Below are 14,632 nucleotides of genomic sequence, written 5' to 3' on the forward strand. Positions count from 1 at the left end.
AGGAAAGTGCAACCGACTGGCTTATCATGGTTGACTGCATTTAGTGAGTGTGTGTGTCCCTAAGCCCGAAGGTCATGAACTCGTTCAAGGCAGGTAGCTGGGAACCGGCTCAGCAACTTTAGTCAGATGGTGGATGGAGTTTTTTGAGCTCTGGCTGCAGTTGTTGTGCATGGAAGTGTTGGTACATAGGTGCTTTATTGTTATGTAGACATAACAGAAGTGCTGATTATTGCCGTCAGGTTCAATTAGGTCAGAGAAAATACTTTCCTCCTCTTATGCAGTGGACTGAGTTGCAGTGCCTGGCTGATTAAGACGGCTGCTGTTTTTATATTGATTATAGTTTCTGAATATGCCAGTCAACATAGACTTAGTCTGAGTGTGCAGTATTGAACTAAAACTCCAACTTGCATTATAGAACATATACAAATACTAAAAGCAGATTTTTTTTTTTCTAGCTAAAATGGGCCCGTGGGGGGTATTCACAAAAGTATGATTAGCCTACATATAGTTAAGGCAAACAACTGGTGTTGCACTCTTAATTAACAGACAAATAATGAGTTTATTGCGTTAGTAAATTTATACTGCATGTATCAGAGTAATGGTGATTTTTCATCTGATGCAAGGCCTAAACCTCTTTGGTGCGCACCAGGAATCCCTGTAAAGCAGTTTAACTGAACTATAATATAGCCTTTGGTTGGAGCCCCTTGGAGTTTGATACACAGATGGTAACCCACTTTTTTGATACAATTCAATGTACAGTGTTGGTAGCAGCTTACAGCATAATGCCTTTACCACGCTTGCTTGAAAGGCTGTGTTGATGGCAGTAAGTTAGAAACCTGAACTGAAATGTTGGAGCTACTTCAAAGGTTACTGACTGAAAATAAATTTGGATACACCATGCTATTTTAAACTATTAAAACAATAACTCATATATGTCACACTCTGTGTTTTTTGAATAAAAATGTTGAGCAGGGAAGAGAAGGTCGAAGTATGCGACTGTATGAGGGCTGGATGTGATAGTCTTTGTTTTGGGTTTCCACACACTGAAGCACCAAAGGCTTCACTGAGGTTAGATGACTTCTATGTACCAGTTTTGTTAATTTAAAAGAATCTTAAACAAAAAAGGGTTCCTCAAGCAGCGATGTAAACAGCCTGTTGTAACTGTGCTCCCTGTGACGCAGCTTACTGTGAAATCCTCTTCACTTCCTGTTTAAGTTTTGCTGCGAGGCTTCAGTTTAACAGTTTCCCCTGTGGCCAAAGCAAAGGGCACATGCTCAGTCGAGATGTTATGGTGACTTGTTTGTCCGTTCCAGGCAGAGCAGCAATGCATGTTTTCTTTGGCTTTGGCACATCTATTGTACATTCCTGTTGTACTGCAGTGTTGTTTTGCTGGCTGGATATTTGGGAAGTGAGCAATGTCTAGTTTCACACTGTTCAACAGCAGCACATTGTACATGATTTCATGTCTGTGTACCTACATTTGAAGACATCTTTTGTGAACTACCCCAAAGCTCAAAATTTCCTCTTAACTTGTCTCATTATAACTGTGACTATTCTTCTTTTGATGAAAGAGGTGGTTTTAAGGTATTGCACTCATCTGGTTTATTTATTGTGCAGATGTTACTGCTTTTTAGCATTTATGTTTCCCTCTTTAACCCAACCCAGAGTACAAGTTAATTGTGTCTTGAGCTAAGGTTTGTAAGTTTCATAACCAAATCTTATTTCCTGTACAAAGAGAAGCTTGTTGAAACAAACTTGTTTGAAGGCTCTTTCAGAGTCTGCCAGCTTAATTAGCCCAAATCTAATCAGACATCAGCAGCTCTCTTTTTATCGTTCAGTACTGTTGCTCACACAGCAGAGAAAATATGCTGCTCACTGTGTCCTGACCTCATGCATCTGTTCTTCAGCTTTTGTTCCCAGGGATGCGAGTTAAGCTCTCATGTGGCTATACAGTCCTGTGAAGGTGAAGCTCATTAAGGCCATTTAATTCCACAGATCTGGCATAGATTGGCGCTTTGAGATACTGCTTTATTTTACTGTTTTTAAAGCAGAATGTTAATAGCCTCAGTCTTTTTCAGTGACAGCAGTAATATGTCTCGAATAGTGAAAATCATTGCCACAATATCTTTTTTCTTCTGTGCAGTGTAATGGTTTTGCAGTTAATAATAAATGAATTTGGAACTTAAACAGGAAAAATTAGAGTGAGAGATACGAATTTATGCAATACACAGATAAAATGTGGATTTTGAGCATTTATTTTGTTAACATAAGCTTTTTATGTATTTGCTAGCAGGAGAATATGAACATTTTGCACTGCAACTACCAATTATTTTTTAATATTGATTAATCTCTTGGGTTTATCTTTGTATTTATAAAATGTCCCATATATTTTTTTTTTCATTTCCAAGGCGACATTTTCAAACGTCACATCAACAAATGTGAAACTCCGTAAAAACAAAAAAGCTGAAACCAGCGAGATTTTTGCTTAGAAATGACTGAAACAGTTCCCCCTCAGCACCAATTCAGTTATCAAAATATTTGCAGATTCATTTTCATCAGCACTTCAATTAATTGGCTTATCATCGCAGGTCTTTGCTCCCATTTAACCACAATTGAGTGCTTATTCTGACTGACAGCAGAAGTTTATTAGGTTGTTTGGCGGTTGGTGACAGATATTTCAGCATTAGATGTAGTGCAGGCTCTTCTGAGCAATCCAGCTGTGACTGATAGATGGAAATTATTACACGAGGGAAAACTATTTCCTTAATACATCAGGAAATCTTTGCATGTTGTCACAGTTTTGGCTTGATAATTGTAGTTTCTTTCAGGTAAAAACTAAGTAAGGAATGGTTTATTAATATAAAGGGGGTGGCCATCAGGTCTGAAAGTTTTATAGAACAGATTAGGTAAATATGTGACAAGCCAAAATGGGTAGATAAAAAGCTTATGAAATGTATATTTATGAAACAGCTAACCACTTTTTTAGTATAAGCCATGCTACTTAGGCATCACTCATATACTGGTTCTCAGTGTGCTGATTTAAAAAAATCATTAACTAAATCAGAAGTGGGTGAAAAATGAAAAACCTCTTAACGAGCTTGATGTGCCCTCTGAAGAGCTTGAATGACGTAGATCCTTTGGAAACATTGCCAAGATAACTGAGGGTTTGGTGTCATGTTCCACTAACAATGTCGCATCAAAAAGTACACTGAACATCATGTTATCTGTGTCAAAGCTGCAAGTGAAAGCATTTCTTTTCTGAGTTCACGTGACAATGTTTACCAAGTCATAATCCAAATGAATCTTCCAGGCTGGCACTTTTTAGGTTTGTTTTTAAGAGTTGCCTTAGATTTTGTTTTAGTTGAGTATGTTTTAAGTATATAAAATAAATTAATGTATTTGCAATCCTTATCTAACCTACCACTTTATTTTGCTTAGATACTTCAGTAGTTTGCTAGAACTTGAGAACGTGACTAGTGTAAGTGTTTTTAGTTGTTTCACAATGCCATGAAGACACTGTGGTTTGCTGTTTTCAAAATCCAGTGCTCTTGGTAAACAGGTTTATTGAATGTAAAACATCAAAAGCTCCTAAATTAATGAGTTAATTAGTTGTGTAAATGCACAACAGTCTCAGCACTGGGCCTGTGATTGGTGAATGCTGCCAGTTCCCTCTTATTCAGATAGTGCACGCCTGCTGAGTGGAGGCTTTCCAGGCGGTGAGTCAGTTCAAATGCTTCAAACCTGCTTTAATGAAAGGACATAAGCAGTTGTTTAGAGAACATGCCAATCAAGACCCAAGACTTGTTTTGATATGCTAATTGGAGCTAATGTGCAGCCATATAGAAATATTGAAAGCTTTTAATTGAAGCAAGAATTTAAGACACTGCCCTCTTCAAAAGTCCTCATCTGTACTTCGATATAAAAGGCTCAAGGAAAATCAGACCTGCTTATTTCCTCTATAATTACTAAGAAGAGATATGTCTTGCAGGTTTTTCCTTACAAAAGGTATTGCATGTTTTAGTATTGAAAGTCACTCCATTTTCCAAAAATCATCCCCCCCCCCCCAACAGTTCTTCTTGTCAGTTCTAGACTTCTTGTCCCTAACTGCATGTGATCTTGCCAGTAGCCCTCAACAAACAGCTGGTATAGAGGGCAGGTTTGCTGCATTTGAATGGACACTCCCTCTGGAATTCCTGCAGTCAGCAGGTTTGCTTCAAAAGCATTGGAGGGTGGTGGCACTGGCTGTCCATCTGTACCCACCACTGAGAGCTTTCTGTTGAGAAATATAAGGTACTGTAAAGTCCTGCAAACCAATTATGATGGATGATGCTTTGAGGATTGTTTAACCATAACTCACTGAACATGCAGAATTTATTATTTAATTATCCTGAATGAATTGGTGTGCACAAGGCTCATAGCTTTTAATGTAAAATTGGGGCCATTTGTGCTCTGCATAGCCTTTTGTTAACTCTGCACCAACCTATTTGATAGGTTGGTGAACATTTAGATTTTCTACTTCATGAGCCCGGTCATTGATTAAATCCTCCCAGGGTAGTACTTTGCTTCTATTTATAAAACTAAATGGCATATGTAATTGCCGGAAGTGCTGAGAAATGACAGACTAACAGGCTGTGTGAAACTAAAAGTTTCAGCATGAATGGGAAATTATTCCAACCAGTACAGTATTTCTAAGAACGTAAGCCTGATCATACGGATGTGCAGCTGTTGGCAGTAGTGCCAGTACAGTACAGTACAGCCTTAGTGTCCGTTGATGGCTATTTATATCAACTGTGCCTATTATAAACTCAATCAAATGGAGTTTCCCAAAGTTTGGAAGTTGCCCTTCATTTTAAGGCTGTAAATAACATCATAGGCAAACAGCAAAACAAGCACTGTTGTTTGCTCTGGCACTATCAACATAGACATCATATAAAACGTCATAATTTGTATGATTTGTTACATTATTGAAGCAAAATTTAATTGTGATCAAATCAAAGCACGGTCAGATATTGAGAGCAAAACCATATGAAGATGCATAATAAAAATAGATTTAGACCTGGTGATTGTTTGGAGCATAAATTTAAATGCTTGTGCTTCTAAATGCCAGCCCTTAATGTTCTTGATGAATAATAAACATCTGCAGAAAGTCAGGAAGAGAAGTGGCAGCACATTGTCAGGTTGTGTACTAGATAAAAAAAATCCTCACAAGTTGCGGTGATGACACACTTGTCGGCATGTTTCATCATCATTTGATGAAAAGGCCTCATGTTTGTTACACACAGCAAGCTGGAAGCCCAAGCGCTGTGACTTTAACAGGCTGCATGGGTGCTTTGCCCTGTGCTCCAGGGCATAGTGGGGGGTGGGTGTGGGAGGGGAGGTTGTTGATGGAAAGAGGAGCTCTGATTGGCTGGGTTGTACTGAGGGCAGTGACATCACTAGAGGAGAGGCCTTGTGGTGTAAAATAACATCTCCTTTTATGGGAGGAGGTGGACTGTGCCATTCTGGGAGAGAGGTGAGATTTATTCCCCTTCTCGCTCCTTCTTCAGTGCTGTTGTCCTCCCTGTAGATGTTCTCCTTAATTGGACAGGAAGGATGTCATGTAAATTATTATTCCCTAAAAACCAAGTTCATCTGTTTCCTTAGCATTATTCCTCCTTTTTTTTGTTTTTCTCATCTTAATTTTGAGTTTAAAACTAAGATGTAAAAAAAAAAAAGGTTTTAGTAAAGCTGGCTTCTCAAAAGATTTAATCTTTTAGGTTTAATTAGTCACACCTTTTTCTTTTTTTTTTGTTTACACATTTAAATCCATTACAGTGTTTCAGCAGGTTTTGTATATTCATGCGTTGTGCTCCTGGTCTTCCATTCAGATAAGTCACATCCTTTGTTAACTGAGATGAAATTATTCTTCCTTGCTGAGAAGTTTAAAGATTAAAATCAGCCCATAGTACTCAGTCAAATGTGAGGGACTTTTCTGGAAAGAAGACATTACAAATTAGGTCGTTTATCCCTCTTTTATCTATTGCGTTCACTGCTAACATTTAAACAGCACACATACCCTCACATTTATCTAATATTAACCTCTTTCTTTGACCTCACTTTTCTAATTTTTCATGCATGCTTTAACCTCAAAAACAGAAACAAAAGCTGCTACTGCTGCCTGTAGGCTTCATATGATCTCCCCCACCATTTACCGACGTGGTATCTCCCGAGAACAAGCAGTCACCTCCCCTCCCTAAGTCAGAATTGTCTTCACTCCAAGGAAATACACAGTACCTTCCAGTCGAGTAAAGAAACTTTAGTTACACTCTTCCAGCTGGACGCCCACAGCTACATCTAGATTTAAAAAAACCCAAAAGGTTGTCTTGACTGGAGGAGGTTTTTATGGAAATTCAGGCTGACAAGTCATGACGAGAATACTTCTGAATCCCTGGGAGATCCTCTGAACCCTCCTCCCCTCCTTCTTCCAATGTTTCAGTGGTTGGGGCCATGGCCTCTCAGCCAGGGTAAGAAATGCACAGCTATTTGGCTGCTTTTACTCGTTTCTCATGGTGTCTGGTATGACGAAAGCACATAACTTTATTGTATTTTATATACTTGTATATGACAAACAATTTGGTTTGTCTTACATAATGGCTGTGTCCTAGAAGCCAGGTCCTGTAGTCAGTGGTAATCAGAAAGCCATTGGGTTTTTCCCCTTTGCTTTTTTTTTTTTTTTTTTTTTTTTTTCTTCTTTTTTTTTTTTGTTGTTTATTTTGAAGACATGATCTGGCTGTTACGTGGTATGTCAGAAAGAAACAGATGAGCTGATGAATTTAGGTACAGGGTGATCTGCCTTCAGACTTTGACCTTTTCAGTTTGGCACAGTGTTGAATGGCTACAGTAAACCTAGCTGGCCTTCACACCTTGATATTAATAAGTATTACTTAAACTTTTGTAAAAAATTTTTCCTTATTGTGAATCTATTTTGCTCTTTTGGATTTTCTTTTGGGGGTGTGGGGGTGGATTTAGTCTTAGTAGGACAAAAATCAATTTAACTTTAAACCAAGATTTGCTTGTTTTGAGTTGCACACTGGCTGAATTTCTGCTTGATTAGTCACATTTTATTTGTATAGCTTGCATTTTTATCTGCTGATCTTACAAAAAAGTAAACAATATGCTCAGCTGGGCCTAGCTCAAATTGGCATGGATAACCCTTGATTTTGTAAGTTAGAAAATAAATTATTGAATTTGAAAGTAGATTACAATAGCTGTGTGACGTGAGGGATGGGATGATTTTAAAGGAATTTTGACTAACACCATCACCAGAGTTGGTTTAGTTTCTCAAACATGTTGGACATTGTCAAAACTGCGCATAACTGCAGAATAGTTTGAATTTTATATCGTAAACCATATTTTGCTTTTTATCAACTGATGACTTTGTTTTGTGGATTTACTCTTGATTCATCATTAAAGATCTTGATGTGTACAGAAAGGCTTGAGGTCCTGCTGGAGCTTGTGTTACAGCAGGACCTCATGCCTTTTTAGTAATCATTTTTGTTAACTAATGACCTGGGTCTTGGTTTGGTACTCCCTGAGGCCTAGTTTGAGTTTTGAGGCAGGTCTAAGACTAAACTAAAAACAGATTGAGTGTAGAGGCTTACCACATACGTGCCACATGGTCATATCATGTCACCAACACTTGTTTTTCATTCTTTTTTTTCTGTTTGGGTACATTGAGTACTTTCTCAGTTTTCAGAAGCCAAACTTAAAAGATTGTTTTCATGCACACTGCCATGGTGTCCCATATAGTTTCTCTGAAAGTGTCCCTATTTTTTTTAAAGTGAATTCGAATTTTGGAAAGTTACTAAACATTTATTGTCCACTGTTGTAGGTAGTAGGTTATGTGCGGACAAATGTTAGAAGCCCAACAGCCAGGAGGCTCAAACAGACTGTTGAACCTGTTGGCTGTTGGGTTTGAATCAAGTTATACTTCAGCGTCACACCCTTCTCAAATAATAAAACCTAACAGCTCAGGTAAGTTATTTGGGCAGAATGGAATTGAGCTGTGTTTACTAAGGATTCTGGCTGGAGCCTTTGATCATTAACACTGACTTAATCACACATGCAGGCCCACACCCACATTACATCAATAGGCTCATTTGCATATGCATGTAGTACTAATACTGTTAGCACAGATTAACATCACTCTTTGTCTAAGAAATCAAAATGTAGATAGCTGTAAAATCATGGTCAGCATTTATAGCAGGAGACCATGTTGTTGTAGATAGTTGTTGTCTTTACAAGATAATAAGTAGTTACATCAGGGAAGGGTTGCTGTTATGCAAAGTATGTTGTTAGGTTTTTGGTATTGTGTGTCCAGCCTTGGTTCTTGGCTGTGCTTTAGGTCAAGAGATGATCATGATGATAATGGTATGTTTCATTAAATTAAGATGGACTTAGTCGCTTCTTTGTAAGCTTTGGCTTAATGTAGCCTAGCTGTAGTGGGTTAATCCCTTTACTTGCAATGACTAATGACAGACCTATCATTGCTCATTGGTGTCAGGGTTGATGATATAAAACAGTTAAAGGGGTTGTTTTTGGGAAATTACTGTTTAGACTAACTGATAAGCTTTACAGATAGTTCATTCAAAGTTTAACTTGCAAATGCTCCCAAGGTTTAAGCTGGAAACATAGAAACTGTAACCCACTATGATGTTTTGATTGATCAGTTTCTCACAACTGTCAGGTTCTCCTTTACTCTGTCAGCCTTTTAACTGGTTGGACTTCCCTGTGTGTACAGTCTTTCCTCATCGTAGAGTCAAGTTTCTCATCCTCTTCTTTCATCTTTTTAGGCATACTTGGGAAAGATTAGAAAGACCCTTGTGAGTAGTGTTTATAATCTAGGAGGAGGCCGGATGGTTGCCGCATAATCACACTCTGTCAACACTCTTACAATCATTGTTGTCACTGGCAGAGCTTGAAGCTGTCGACTTAAACCAAGAGGCGACACGCCTGGATGACAGTGTGCTCGTTTCTATTTTCAAACCTCTGTAGTTGCTTTCTGTTAAACAAAGTGCACAGCAGAGGGAAGTCACATTTGGTTTTTTTGGCAGGCATGCTGTACCTAAGAGGTGCACATTTGTTCTCTCTAATTGCTCCTCTAGCAGAGCTTTTTTTTTTTTTCTTTTTTCATTTAAGTTTTTACTCTGTTTATACCCCACTCTCTATTTAATCATTAGTTATTATTAATCTCTGGCTCTCTTCCACAGCATGTCTTTTGTCCTGTCTCTCCCCTCAGCCCCAACCGATCACAGCAGACGACTCCCCCTCCCTGAGCCTGGTTCTGTCGGAGGTTTCTTCCTATTAAAAGGGGGTTTTTCATTCCCACTGTTGCCAAGTGCTTGTTCATAGGGGGTTGTTTTGACTGTTGGGTTTGTTCTGTAATTATTGTAGGGTCTTTACCTTACAATATAAAGCGCCTTGAGGTTGTTGTTGTTGTTGTGATTTGGCGCTATATAAATAAAATTGAATTGAATTAAATAGCCCTGAGCTGTTAATGCAGTCATGTGTAGACAGACTTATTAAATGTCATGATGGTGTTTGTCTTGCTGGTGTCAATCCATACATTCAGTCAGAGGGCCATTGCCCTTTATATGGCTTTCCGTGTGTCTGTTTAAATCACACACATTATGTTCAAAAGGAAAACACAGGCTTGGGTGTTTTTAGTTACCTGTTGAGGAGTCAGTGATTTCCAGCTAGTTTCATAGCAGATAATTACAGTCTACTTTAGCTTTGTCATTCATTGTAAGCCCAACATGCAGCATACAGTCCCCTCCAAACAACCAATATTTTAAAAGCTATCAGGTTCCTGCAGTTGCAAGAAAAAAGTTTGTGATTTGATTATTCATAGAACGTAGCCTGATCTTTAATTTAGTCACACTTATAGATAAGCAGTCTGCAATAAACACATACTTTCCATGACTTTAACACATTTAGTCATAACACATTTAGTCAGGCTGGAAAAGTCTGACAGTTTTTTTTTTTTTCTTTCAAAATTAAGTGAACTCTTGAATTTGAAACTTCCATCAAACATTTTCTCTAAGTGTTACGAGACTTGCACAACAATGGAGAAGTATCTAGGACTGCTTCTGCCAACAAAACTGTTTCAGTTTTTTAGTATTTCTGGGATGTTGTCTCATTTGGGTTAAGGTCAGGATGACATTTTTGGTCATCTTTGTTTTAAGGTTTTTCTTATGTGCTTTTGGGTCATTGCCTTGTTGCATCAGCCAGCCTTTCCTTAGCTTCAGGTCATGGACAGGATATACTTTTGTATGCACCCCTCTGTGGTTGTATGTGGGCCCTGAGGTGGAAACATGGCCAAAACCATGATGCTTTCTCCACCATGCTCCACCGTTCTTGTGCATTTTTGCCAGAAAGTTAGATTTTTGTCTCATGTGTCCAGGGAATACCATCCCAGAAGGATTGGAGAGATTCCTTTTTGATGCCCTACCTTTCTTATTCAGTTTCAATCTTACTTCCTTGTGATCAAGGCATTGCTTACACCACCCAGGCTTTTAAAGAGAGAAACCTCCAATTAAGCTTAGTTGATTTCCCTCCCTGTTCCCTGTGAAATTGGCATGAACTAATGCCGGGTGGAGGAAGGGGTTAACCTGCACTACTTGAGGCAGCATCATCTGCCATACTGTGCACCCCAAACCGAAGAGAAACAGCTTCGCTCAGAGAGAATCACTTTGAAGTTTATTTTCAGCTTTCAGCATGAAGAGAAAGAAAATAGGCTGCGCTAACTGAAAGCCTCGATCACATACAATGAATGATTTAACTCACTGTAATTAGTGACTGTAAGCAGGCACTGAACCACTATTCCTTTGTGTCCGCGTTACAGAGCCGTCCAACTAAAACTATAATGAAGGTTAAATTGTGTATGAATCTAATACAACTATATATTTTTTTTATTGAATGCATTAATAGAAAAATGAGCTAAACTGTTGCCTTGATTGGGGATCACACTGGCCATGTTCGATCTCATCATCAGCACAACCTTTGCTTTTTGTGTTATTAGCACAGAATTTGTTTTTGATAGCCTTCTTTGACAGTGAGTACTCAGTCTTCTTTAAAGACATGTTAGTGGGTTCAGTCAGATTGATTTGATTTTTTTTTTGTTCGTTTGTTTTTTTTTTTAAATAACTGAGATTTGGGTTAGTCCAAAGTGCTCACAGACTTTTCCTGCAACTGTATATGTGGTGAGATAAAAGGTGTATAAACTGTAGACTTTTCACTGTGTGAGAACATAGAATATGATCATTGGTAGTTTCATCTGGGGTAAACAATTGCACTGACCATCTGTACAAGGAGATTATTTGCACATGAAGCAGGCTACTGCACAGTGTCTAGACTAGGCTAAGCTTATTAGAGCCTACTTTCTCCACAGGTCATAACTTCCCCTGTTTATGATATGTCTGGGGTTTCACTGATGGTGATTGTGTTTGTGATAATAGTGAGTCAAATACTTCAGAATACTTGCTGTGGTCTTATGAACTACGAAGTTAAAGTGAGGGGGGGGGGGGGTTAAGACCTTATGTGTATTTTTCTTACTTCACTTTTTAACACGGGTATGTTTTTGCTTAATTCTTGCAGACTTGTCTCCAGGATCTCACTTTCATAATATTCTTCTGCAGCCAGCCTTGTTCAGCAAAGACACAAGCTGTCTGTTTAGTGTTTCTCCTAAGCGTGTTGACTTATTGTTCTTTTGTGTTGATAGCAACATGAACCGTGAGGACCGGAATGTGCTCCGAATGAAAGAACGAGAAAGGCGAAATCAAGAAATCCAGCAGGGAGGAGGAGAGGCCTTCCCAGCAAATTCCCCTCTCTTTCCTGAACCTTATAAAGTGGTAAGTTTATTCAACTTAAATTCACTGTACCTGGCATCTAACTGGTTAGTCAGTTTAAGGGAGTTTGTAACAGTGACTGGAAATGTAAGGTTTTTATCTGGGATTATGCATGATCAATTACTTCAAATCTAGCTATTACAATGTGGGAAGTTCCTGCACACAATTACAGCAATCTAATGTTGAGCTCAACATTTGCTGTGGTAAATTTCCTCTGCTGTTTCGGAAAGTCTTACTAGCTTACGCAGAAAGGTTCCAAGAGCTAAACATGAAGGCACTCTGATATGAACCTGCGATTTAAAAATATTAATTTACGTCAACTGACAAAGAACCTGCTCAGAAAATGAAACCAGATCCATTAAAGCACAATCCTCAGGATTGTCAGACGGGCAGCGCTGTTAAGGTGGAAGAACAGCCCCAAAGCAAGCAGGCTTTTTTGCAATTGTGATTTGAGCTGCTTGATTTGTAAAATAAATGGTGCTGAGGTGACGATACAGACATGATGGAGAACACAGCATGTCTTGGAGATGAGAAAAGAGAGCCACCATTTGCAAAGACATTTACAAAGCTGAAATTGCAGTAATGGGTGTAGTTGGAGAAGTTTGTAGTTCTTCTCAGACATGGTGTCCCCCCATTTGAAGTATATAAATCCCCCCTGTGGAAAGCATTTAAGGGGGTTTCCCCTCACAACTGTAGTGAGAGTAGTACGTAATATCAGAAGCTTTTGTGGCAGTGCAAATTAGTCATGACGTTAGCTTCAGGCACCTTTCTTCTGGTTGTTCCAGCATCGTATAGTATATTGAAAAGAAGCCTCGTCAGTGGAAAAAGAACAAATGTGCATTTAGATTTGTCTGTTTCACAGTGACCTTCAGGAACATGCCGTCTTAGTCTTGTTTACACTGTGATGTGTGATAAATGGGCGAGATATGCTTTAAGAACAAAATGTACAGACGGTGAAAATCCAACTTCACTGAAAATAGCTGGAACATCAATTCCGAGAGCAAATTGGCAGCTTTGTGTGCAGTGGTTGTGGTAGTCATAATTATGTATTAAAACCATAAATGCTTCTACAACGATTTGAAGTTTGAGTTGCATAATAGTTGTCAGATAGCTGTTAGCAGTTCACCAACTCTGCACTAAATACAGAATGGTCTGAAAACACCTGTCCTTTGGTAGCATTTTTTTTTTTTTTCGTATTACAGCCGTTGAAGGCAAACAAAAGACCAGAAAGCATGCCACTTCTTTGCAACGCTTCCTCCCATCTCTTCCTCTTGTGCTCACAGACACACATAGATGTAGGGCAGCCAGCTCCAGGCTCCTGCCTGGCCAATATAATTGTGAAGAGGATTTGAGTTCTCTGTACTGGTCTAATCTTTGCCACTAACCAGATTTGAGCAGATGTAAGTGGCTCCTCTCCTTAGCTTGTGCTGGCCATCAAAGAAGCAGTGAGGAATGTGTCCTGACAGGTTGGGAATAGAAAAGCCATCAGAGGTGAGTGATGAGTGTTTTGGGCCACAACAAAGATAAAAAGCTGACATTAAAGATGGGAAAGTCCTTGACCTTTCCAAAGGAGAAAAGCTTTTCACGGTGCATGTTGTGATGTCTTTACACACTTCAAACTACATTTAAGAAAAATTTGGTCTGATACCAGTGATACTGCAATTCTTTGCAGTATCAGAGCAGAATTTTGCAAAAAGCAAACTGCTTAAGTCAGTCTAGTACAGAGAATCTTATGTAAGCTTTAGTTTGACTTTTTTCTCTTCTGTCATGCTCCACTAAGTGGAAGTTTAGTGTTCTGCATTAAAGGCCATGTGTGCACGCAGCTGCAGCTGTGCCCTCCCAGATGTAGACCAGCACAGCAGTAACATTTTTATGGTGTAGGGTTCACGTACTTTCTCAGCTGCACAGAATTAAAAAAAACGGTCTCTGAAGCCACACATTGTTTTTATGATTCTTATATGTTCTAGAATAAAAATATATATTGCAGTACATTGAATAAACTCCATACACACTACATATAGAGGCTTCTTTTTTTTTTTTTTAATCAAGGATCCTTCAAATTATATTCTGGTGTAGGTGACTTCAACCAAATTGTGCCACCCAGAAACAAAAGCAAAGGGGACTCAGCAAATTAAAAATCTGTTAAGCGCTTTCATGTTTGCATCGACCTGCAAAAAAATAGGCAAATTGAATGTGCATCAGATAAAATACTGGTGGCTTTCTTTGTTATTGGATATCACAAAATGGCAGAAGAAATGTTGAAGAGTTGGCAGTCAGTCGTTTGTTCTTTCTATTTTACTGTTGAAGTGTGAATGATTGAAGTGATTTTGGCAATGCAGACTGTACTGCTGCAGGACTTGGTGGAACACAGGAACCAAAAAGGTGAACAGTGTTCCTGTGGTCATCTTGGAGGTTTCCTTAGAATGTTTCAGCAGTTTGAAAAACACACATACTATTGTATATCAAAAAGCTTTGACAAAGTTATAGTCTCAAGGTTTTCCTCACAGAAGTGCAGTACACTAAGCATAGCAAAACTGTGTTTATGTGAAAGCAGTTTTTAAGGTAAAATACTGTTGTTGTTGATGTGCTACAACAGAGCAGTATTGCTGTGTATAACAAAACTGAAACAACAGCCATTAAGAAAAATAGTAGCTGTGCATGTGTGCCAGGCAGTGTAGACGGGAGGTAGTGCACGTTATGACCAAGCTTGGTTACATTTCCTGCTGCATATAACTGCTAGTGTTTCT

General features: G+C 38.8%; 1 protein-coding gene across 5 annotated transcripts in view; it reads left to right on the top strand.

Annotated features, from left to right (window-relative positions):
• The window catches only part of aff4 (AF4/FMR2 family, member 4), a 30,509-nt gene that overhangs the window by 1,264 nt on the left and 14,613 nt on the right, over nt 1-14,632 (top strand). For 3 of the 5 annotated variants that reach the window (XM_030745851.1, XM_030745852.1, XM_030745856.1), the window contains exons 1-2: nt 6,266-6,503; nt 11,759-11,888. In XM_030745851.1, the coding sequence (XP_030601711.1) occupies nt 6,487-6,503; nt 11,759-11,888 (147 nt within the window). In that variant the 5' untranslated portion in view covers nt 6,266-6,486. Of the gene's footprint in view, nt 1-6,265; nt 6,504-11,758; nt 11,889-14,632 lie in introns of those variants that run through there. The other 2 variants (XM_030745855.1, XM_030745854.1) reach the window with 2 other exon arrangements.

The sequence above is a fragment of the Archocentrus centrarchus genome, chromosome 14 (assembly GCF_007364275.1).
Source record: "Archocentrus centrarchus isolate MPI-CPG fArcCen1 chromosome 14, fArcCen1, whole genome shotgun sequence".
Lineage (NCBI taxonomy): Eukaryota > Metazoa > Chordata > Actinopteri > Cichliformes > Cichlidae > Archocentrus > Archocentrus centrarchus.